Source organism: Saccostrea cucullata, unplaced genomic scaffold (genome assembly GCF_032062105.1).
Source record: "Saccostrea cucullata isolate Sc308-1 unplaced genomic scaffold, CSIRO_AGI_Scuc_v1 ctg4675, whole genome shotgun sequence".
Lineage (NCBI taxonomy): Eukaryota > Metazoa > Mollusca > Bivalvia > Ostreida > Ostreidae > Saccostrea > Saccostrea cuccullata.
The window spans coordinates 71164-81288 of NW_026937765.1; the positions used below are offsets into that span (position 1 = coordinate 71164).

Genomic DNA, 10125 nt, shown 5'->3' on the forward strand with positions numbered 1-10125 from the left:
AAACTGCTCAAATAGATTTCCTTCTTATCTAACGTATCATTAATGTAAGATTTAATATTTGATAGTTTCAATCATTAGCAAAAAATAGAATATATAAAACATATTTTTTTCATTTTTTTGTAATTCAGGAACTACAGCACTCGAAAAATCGAATTTTGAAACCGCGTGGAGAGGCATATCAAGCCAAAAAATATAATGATACAGATGACTTTGAAGGTTTGTTTACATATTCATACAAAATATACATTAATCAAAATTCATTTTTGAATAATTTTCATGAGTATATCTTGGTATGATTTTAATGCTTTCGAAAATAATTTTTAATGTTAAATAATTCACTATTAATTTTAGATAATATTTTTTTCTAAATTCTGTACATAACAGCAGATTGTCCTGCTCCTGGAGTGACCAATATTTATGACCTTGGGAATGCGGTCACGATAAGAACTGAGGAAGAAAATTCAGCACAAAACTTACATGCCGTCCAGCTAACCCGCTACCCTAAGTACTCCTTGTCGACAAAAAAGACATTCGGTGAGAAACAATCAAAAAAGATAAATTTTGAGTAAAGTAGTATATTTACTTTAAAAAAAACTTTTGTCTTTTACAGGACTGGTGATAAACATTTTTTATTTGCCTTTCTTACTTTAATTTGTCTTTTTCAGGTGGTAAGCAGTATTTGCCAGTCAGCACCAGTATTACAGGTAGTACGAATTCGTTTGCTGACACACATGTATAGTGACCTACTGTAATATTGCATTAGGAACTTCTAGAATATTGTAAAAAATACACTTTACGTGGTGCTGTGCATCCAGGATAAGAATTCCTTCTAAAGGCATTCATTATAGAAATGAAAAATTATTTTGTAAACATTTATAGAATATTTCGCTCACGGATTAAATTCCGCATGAGGAAATTCGTGTTTTTGGTATGTAAAACATACAAGCTGATATTTCTAGTAAAACATATGCTTGATTGCTGTAAACCAAATCTTATGTGCAAACGAGGCCTGTATTAACTCGCGAATGACTGTTTTTTTTTTAGAGTAAGCACATTAGATGACCTATATATTGAGTGTATTTAATTTAATTTATATGCAATCTGTTATCTTTTTGCTTCAAACAAAAAAAAATTTCTTTTAGGATCGAAAAATACCAGTGATTGTGGGTTTATTTATTTGAACTGAGAGTTTTGATGTAGACACACTTTGATATAGTTGCTTTTTCTTTTAACCATCAATATATGTTATATTGTCGACTTACAGTTAATTGAGTTCATATACATGTGTTCTAAATATTTTTCTATATTTAGAGACAATAACTGTATTGTTTTTTTTTAAATCAAAACATTCGTAGAATAATTGAAACTGGTAAAGCACATCACTGAGGATGGAGATGTATAACCTTTTCTCATCTTTTTCCAAGAATGACCTCATGATCACTCAAAGTACGAAGGGTTATTAAAAAGTTAGTGGACTGAGGCTATAAACATAGTACTATATAGTCTGTATTTTCAAAATTTATAAGGAACATAAAACAACAAAAAATAAAGAAATATTGAAAATTTCAACTTGCGTCGTTCATTAATTGCCAGATGATTATAAAATGAAAACGACATTACCTGATCATCTGGAGCCGTCGCCGTTAAGTTTCATGTCGTCGGACAACGTCATTGTTTTTCAATGTCCGCTTCTTCTAACCCATACACTTATTTTGATGAGATTTTCTAGGGCTGAGTTAGGACTAAACCCTTCTTGTTTACATGACATTACAATGTCATGAACAGCGGCTTGCGGTGCAAATAATATTGCAAATGGATTTACATTGGGAGAGATCGTCTCTTGATAGTACAGCATATTTTGCTTTTTGGAGTTTAATATCAATGTGACATACGATCAAAGTAATTTTTGACGTTATTTATTTTTCACATCTTGACTACAAATCGATACAAACTGTGCATCCGTTTTCTCTCTTTATCTATTGTGGCATTAAAAACACGTATTCCGGATGCTATCATTTTTCCATAGCCGGTTTAAACATTTCCTAAGTCTATATTAGTTTTTTCAATAGCACATCTCTATAGAATGTTGGAAAAGGAAACCCTCCCACTTTTTGACGTCATTTTCACGCCTTCTTTGTTTCGACACTCGATGTAAAATTAAAGATAAAATTTCATGAAACTTTCAGGGTTGGGTAAAAATTCCATATTTTATGTCACAACACATACCTGAATTAACGGGATTTTTGGATGTCATTTAATGTCCGCATCAAGAATTTTTCTCAGTTACGTAAAAACAACTTGTTCGAGGTTGCGCCGCCTGGACATAGCATTGTTTACAAAAACGTTGATAGTTTATTTAAAAATAAAATTTACGATTTGTTGTTTATTCTGTTGATAGAACAGATGATGCTTACTAGTTATTCTAAATTTCATTGATGTACCTAAAGCGGTTTTAATTTTATGACGCTAGTCCACGAACTTTTTGATACCCCCTCGTAATTAAAAAAAAAACTACTCACAAATTTTAATCCATGTCAAATTTATTCAAAATGGTAAGCATCAATTTTTTACTTGAGAATATTTTTATTTAAATTGATTTTCAATTTTCAGGTCAAGAAGACCGTTATGTGATTGTTATGTAATTTGATACAAAATTTTATTTCTATAGCATCCTTTTGATTCCTAAAGTCAGTATTTTTATGATACTTAAAGTGTGTGAATTTTCGAAAATACTCGTAAATATAATTCATAAAAACGTGATATTTATAATCAATTTTTCGTCTGTTACCCAGACTTTTGAATGAGGAATGTACAATTTGTGTTGAGCACAACACATATTTAAATGCAATTAATATTATATTAAAAAAAATTATATATAATTTACATTTTTCCTTATAATTGCGACTTCATGCTCGTTTAAAAACATGTTTGTTTCAATGTGTTGAATACACATTCTTTTAGGAATTTTACTTACATTGTAGTTTGCAAAACATCAAATCACAAACGTGTATATGCATATAATTATTTTTATGTATATATTAAATAAAAGTACAAAAATATACAGATTGGATGGTTGTTCTTTTAACACCTTTTCCACTTAAATCGAGGCACCGTCACTTACCGGTGAAGGACTACAAATAACGAGTTTTACCCGGGACTCAGAGCCATTGAGCAGTGGGGTATCTATTTAGAGCCAGCATGTACCTGCAACACAGGGCGTCAGATTCCGCGGTCTCATCCAAAGGACCAGTCTTCATGTTCCGAATTGAGATTAGAAACTGCGACGTAATGATCAACACGAAAGAAGCCTTCACGGCTCAATGGCCATGAGACCCACATATAAGTCAAAAAGACTCAAGGCAAGTGGCGACGTCTCCATATATATGCAGTAAAAAAAATTAAGAGGGGCTTAAAACAACAAACAAGCAAACATACTTACTTCCATTAATATACAAATTCGATATATCAAAGTGATTTTGAAATCAGACAGCACAGAGGCTGATGCATACATTTCATATTTAGATATTTTGCCAACTAAGAATGATAAGGGATACTTAACTATTAAATTGTTTCAAAATGAAAATAAATGAGCTAAAGTGTTGAATTGTGAACGTCGTAATTTATGGAGTAATTTTCTGCCACTTTCACATGCAGAAAGTGTTTTGATACATATTAAATACAAAAAGGCATCTACTAAAACACTCAGTTTGGAAACTGAGGTAAGCCATCCACAAAAGAAGTTGATGTGACAGTAATCTTATCGTCCATAGACTACAATTAAATTGATATCTTTTTTTTAAAGACGATCACCTTGTTTGATAAGGAAAGCTATCACTGTGCCATATTTTGACTATAGTGTTTCAGACTAAATTTTGAGACTAAATAACGGCAAAATATTCGGTCCATCTACCACATCAATGCATAACAATAATGGCTAATATGAACAATCAATTTTACTTTTAAGATACCTCTCTTAAATTTGCTCTTTGCTTGAAGAATCAGTAGGGACTATCATTGAGTTTCATAAATATTTTTTAAAACAACATTTACAATGAAAATACCTGTTTAGGAAAAATTTAAGCATAATAAATAGTGTATTTTAAAATCAATTTTAAATGAAATCAATAATAGTGATTCCTTATATCTAGAACTGAATCTGTTGGTGAAATATGATTCCAAGGTAGGGAAGAACAACATTTACTGTAATTATCTTACAAAAACAATCTGCCCTAATACATTATCATCATTTAGTAACAAGTCAGTTTTGTAAATTTTAATGGTGATTGTAACGTAACAAACCTTCCTTCCCTTCCTGTAATCTTTATTTCTTCTTTTGAACATGAATTAAATGTTCTTTTTGTCATATGAATATGTAAATTTCAATGATGTTTAACTCGCTAATGATATGAATAGGACGTTTCTTAGTAACTTTAGAAAGCTCCATTTCCTATTGTCGGAACAATGAAATCAATTTGATCAGTGGTATATAGAAATGATCTTTTTCCTTGGCTTTCGTCGTTTTGGCTTTTTCTGAGTTCTTTTATTGACTTTTGTTTTATTCTGATCTGGGTTTTCAGGAACAGGAACAGATTCTAAGGGAGTCTTGATAATCGTAAGTTCACTCATTAATGGAGCCACTTGTGCACTTTCATACCACAGAATCATTCCATTTTCGTCAAATGGGTTTGTTTTAATGCCTCTGTATTCCTCAGGGTCATATTCTATGGTATCAACCTGTAATTAAAATAATATTAGATTAAAAATTAAACAAGGATATATTTGAAAACCAAAAAAAATATTGATTCTTAAATACAAGAGTGATGTTCCTTTAGTATAAGTAAATTAATTCAAAGTGTTATTACTTTATAGTGAGTCCCATGTTTTAACTACGAATAACATAAAGTCCTGTGATGAGAAAAGCTATAATAATTAATGGATAACGTCTTAAGATCCCTAATTTAATTTCCTTAATCTTTTTTTAGGTTAACGTACATTAACAAAGAAATATGACATCTCTGAAAGTAATTACACTGGAAAGTTTAATTGTAAAACGTTTATGTTTTTGTACTTTGTGGCATGCAATGATTACTTATCAGTATTCAATTGAATTAACTTCCAGAATAAACAAGATATATAGATTGCGTCTTAATTCCCTCTTTTTAACAAATTTCTCGCACTTTGCATAAATTATTTATACCTTTATATACAAAGAACGTATAACTGTAATAACACTGTCTTGAACTTTTAAATTGTGAAAGTTTTATATCTGAGTATACACGTAATTTGTAATCTTTACCTTACTTTATGCTATTTATGATATGTAACGTTATTTTAAAATGAAATGTTTACCTGTACTTTTACTACTGTTTTATACACTATAGCCGCGATTCCTATGACAGCTGACATACAGATCACCACTGCTATAACAACAATAACTATAGTGGTACCAGCTGAAAAATTAAAAGGAATAAAAAATGTACGTAAAGATCGGATTTGAAGTGCATACTTGAGAACAAGCCCTTCTTAAAATATATTACGGATTCTTATAAGAACAAATATTTTACAAAATAACTTACTATTGTTGTCCTCTTGGTGTGGTGAATTTAGTTGAGAGTCATTCGTTTTTGCTCCCACTGACGTGTTCGCAACTGTTGTGACGTCAGCGGTGCTGCTTTCCATTGGAGAGGTGACGTCCGTCGTACTGTCCGATGATTCGTCCTCGTCTGTCGTAGACATTACCTCTGTGGTGGTACTTTCACTTGATGAACTTTCTACATTTTGTGTTGTAGTGCCATCTTTAGTCGTGGTATCAATGTCTGAGGAAACTGAAGTGACAGACTGCTCTGCCGTTGTGATTTCTGCGGAGCCTGAGTTTGCTGCAGTCGTATCTGCTTCTGTCGTTGTTTCTTCGTCAGTTGTCGTGGTAGAAGCCGCTGTTGTTGTTGTTGTTGTTGTTGTGGTGGTGGTGGTGGTAGTTGATTCTTCTGTCTCCATGGTGGTTTCATGTTCAGTGCTCGATGTTGTACTGCTCAATGATGCAACTTTTTCTAAATAATGTATTAAACATGTATACAATCAATGACAAACATTTCATAAATTAATTAAAAGTTTTTGAAATTAAAATGTCCCTTTCTCTTGTACGTAATTTCATCTATCTTACCTACGTTTGAGAGAAGTTGAAACAAAAACAAAATAGTGATTATTTTGAATTTTGAGGTCGGCTTAATCTCCATGATAAACACTTAACCTCAAATATTAAATTAACTTTATATGAATTAAATGTGAGACATTTAATTATCGTTGATTAAAATAGCAGATCTGAATGTACTAGCACTGATCAATGTTTGATGGTATCTACGCAGTGTCATTCACGAGATACATTTATTGTCTTGTATTTTAAATGAACAAGCCGTATCTAATGACCCTAATAATAACAATTATATTGACCTTATTTTTTCTAAAATCAAGTCATCTACAATAATATGTATTCTCCATACACTACATCTGAATATACGTGCTCTTATATTCTTAAAAAAGAGAGAATTCTTAAAATTTCTATTACAAAATTTATTCATTTCAATGGCAAATTCTAATAATTTTTCAAATAAAATTTAATAGTACACATGTAATTATAGAAAGCAGGACTCAGCTTAACTTTCTAGTGTTCGATGTAATTTTTTTTCTTGAGTTGTATGGAATATATTTAAAACAATATTATTAATAACATGGCTTTAAATATGCTTATTTAACCTAGTGGTAACAAGTAATAAAAAAGAAAATTTACTTTTTCATGTCATCTTTATATATCATGTACCATCAACAAAATCTTTTTTACAGCAATAGAATAAAAAAGATGTCTGTAAATGTCAACGCAATTTCTGTTCAAATTATTAAAATAAGTAGCATTTTTCTGCCCCATCTTTTGTCAGATCGTTATGTCTTCTTCTCAGATCTTGTAAAACGTGTGTCAATATGTATCATCTTGTTGTAAACTTGTCACTTATTCACGTATTTAAAACAAATCAACATACAGATGAGCCAATTAACTCAAATATACTTTATTCCATCAGTTTACATGTCAAGTTGACATAAGTATCTGTTCACCAGCCTTTGCAAAGTGAACAAACTTCAAGCCTTTCTTGCTCTCCAGGGGTTTTTTGCTTTTTCCAGCACGTCTGTAATAACAGATAGAACTTTATCGTGTCTCCATGCATATCTTCTATCTGTTGAGGCTACTACACACGAAGACAGAATATGTTCCAGGTTGGCTGGTCTATAACAAAGATTGTAGTTTTGTTCGTCCATCATGCCCCATGTTGTAAAATTGGTTAGAGATGGCAACACGTCATAAAACGACTTTAGCTAGAACTGAAGACTCTGGGATTCGTTATCCGGATTTCATTGTAAGATGACTTTTGTCGGACTCCTTCCTTGTCTAGCCAGCTGCCCTGTTTCTTTATACCAACTGCCTTCAACATTTTACGTGTGCTTTTTCATTTTGTGCACTTCTTTCTGCACAAGTTGTCTCCTCTTCTGCAATTCTGACGATAAACCCCATCTCGTCGATGTTATTATTCCTTTTATGTGCCTGACTTTTGCAACACATCCTATATTGTCGACTTGCTTCAGGCGTGACTCTGCTTCTTGTACTGTCTTCTTTGCTTACCACTTTTTGCTCTTCTTGATGGTCTTTCCTGCCTCCCGTACATTAGGATCATTACTGTCGTGCAATAACAGAAACTCCTCGACCTTCATGATCTTGAATTCCTCGAAAATTGATGTCAGTCACTGGTAATTGCAGATTTGATCCTGTGCTGTATAAACTATGCTGCTAAAGCCTCTGGGAACTGCGAGCAATCTTCTAAGGTACCCACTGATCCTTCGCTCCATCAATTTTCTGACAAATCCGCATTATATTCTGCAAGTCGACATCATTTTCTGACAAGTCAACATCTTTTCTGACAAGTCGACATAACACATTACGAGTCAAATAGTTATGAAAATTATTTTGACTTGTCAAATATTATGATGACAAGTAAGTATCTTAAACATGCTGAAAACAAATGATACAATATCTTTACACAAACCTCTGAAAAGCGATGTAAACATCCGACGTGCGATAGCAGAAATATGCCAATATAGGTAAATTAATCTGATTATGATTTTATCCATTTTAATAGACAAATCTGAAAATAAGAAATCTATTAAAATTAACCCACATGGCCCAGGAATTAGAAGGCGTTTGTAATGGTTTTATTTTATTATCTTTCACACTAGTATCGGATATCCACTAGGAATTACAATCAATGGCGATAACATACAGTTATCAAGCTTAAAAGTCCATTAAGACAAAACAAATCAGAAGTAAAGCAAACATGATTTCCAATATCTTCAGAGAGGATAAGCATCCAATGTTGACTGGTCACAACCCCATCGTGTGTTCAATTCCTTCTCATGATCGGGAAATTTAACGGAAAACGCGTATTCTATTCAATGGCCTTAGCATAATATTGGAAACCATCAGTTAGCATTCGACTTACAGATGAAGTAAGTAGTCACAAGACTTTGTATTGCCCCCATAAAATTATTCGAACTCAAGCTATTAATATATTTTAATTGCAATATAAACAATAAGGAATTGTCCAAAGGTGTCTGAGTAGCCGGGATCTGTCACTGGTTTGGTATTCTGATGTCAGTCGTAAAAATACAGTTTAGTGCTTGATAAGAACACCATAACATAAAAATCTAACATTTATTTAAATTTCATCTGGAATCCCGTACTTCATTCAACGTATATATGAATCTGTTGTATTCAGTAAAAAATTTTCAAAAATCATCAGCAGACATGACATCTTAAATCTTCAGAAAATGTATCATGAGACATGAGAAGAATAAGCATTCCATATTGACTAGTCATACCTTCATCGTGTGTTCCTTGTCGTGATCGGACACATTAAGGGGGGACCTATGTCCAAAAAGTCTTTGTGTGAAATTTTCAAAACTTTGACATTTCTTTCCTGACCACTTGCTCTTAATTTTCAGGTATTAAAAACAATACCTTTATATGCTTATTTTTACACAGGAGCACGTGCAAAAACAGTGTGAAATGCTAAAAATAGATTATTTTCAGTCATTATTGTTCTACCCCAAATATGCGCTAAAAAGAACCAAAAATGTCAAATCATATTCAAAATCAACACTTATTTAATTCATATGACTTGTATCTTTAAAATGGAGGCAAATTCATTGAAATCCATCTCGCAAGAAAAATTATAATGGAGCACAATGTAAGTATTACCCCATTTTTCTTGTCGTATTTTTTACAATTCCGACATGCATAATAGGTAATATCTTAAAAAGTCTTTGTGTGAAAATTTTGTAATTCATATTTTTTGAAAGAAATGATTCATCTCTTTATTTCAACAAAGAAAAAAGTATACCTTTATGATAAAATAAACGAGAAATATGACGTTTCCTTTTATTTTTGTACTCTTGTGTCATAAATATTGACCTTTTTGCACTAAAAAAGGGTAAGTAAGCACTGACAAACATCTGAATATAAAACTATTTTGCGGAAAACGAGTATTTTGTTTTGATTAGAAACAATTTAAATAGATAAAAAAAATTTCTACATTCCATTCATTCTGTTTCTCCCCCCCCCCCCCCATTTCCCGTTAACAACCAATGCCTGTTAGAACCTAGGAATGACTTTATACAATAAAATCTACATGTACTATATAAATCAATAAGCAAATATACACCCGTACAAGTACATTTCTTAATTTTTTTCTTAGTTTTCTCCAGAAAATCGATTAATGGTAATTATAAAATTAAACATTTTCCCCTGATTGAAGCCGCTTTCTTTCCTGAATTTTATCTCTTTTTTGCACTATTATATCAGCATATTATCGGGGTATTTTTTCACAACAGAAATTGCTTTGAATTATCAACCAAAGGAAGAGAATTCTAATATTAACAAACTCCATAAATCAAATAAAACTGAGAAGAATGATGAACAAATTTTCCTTTTTGTAAATTCTGTACGTTATTGATTATCAACAATGTTATGCCTATATCACAGTTGCAAAGTCAACAGGTAAAAACAAACGTCGCTATTGTGACGTC

At 31.8% G+C, this 10125-nt stretch overlaps 1 protein-coding gene across 1 annotated transcript; it reads right to left on the reverse strand.

Annotated features, from left to right (window-relative positions):
- Window positions 1–4465: 4465 nt before the first annotated feature.
- On the reverse strand, window positions 4466–7755 carry LOC134248797 (uncharacterized). Its single transcript, XM_062731177.1, has 4 exons — window positions 7667–7755; window positions 5577–6025; window positions 5350–5450; window positions 4466–4734 (listed from the first exon to the last, which is right to left on the reverse strand). Exons 1-4 carry the CDS (start codon window positions 7753–7755, stop codon window positions 4477–4479), a joined length of 897 nt encoding a protein of 298 aa, XP_062587161.1. The 3' UTR covers window positions 4466–4476.
- Between the last annotated feature and the right edge of the window lie 2370 nt (window positions 7756–10125).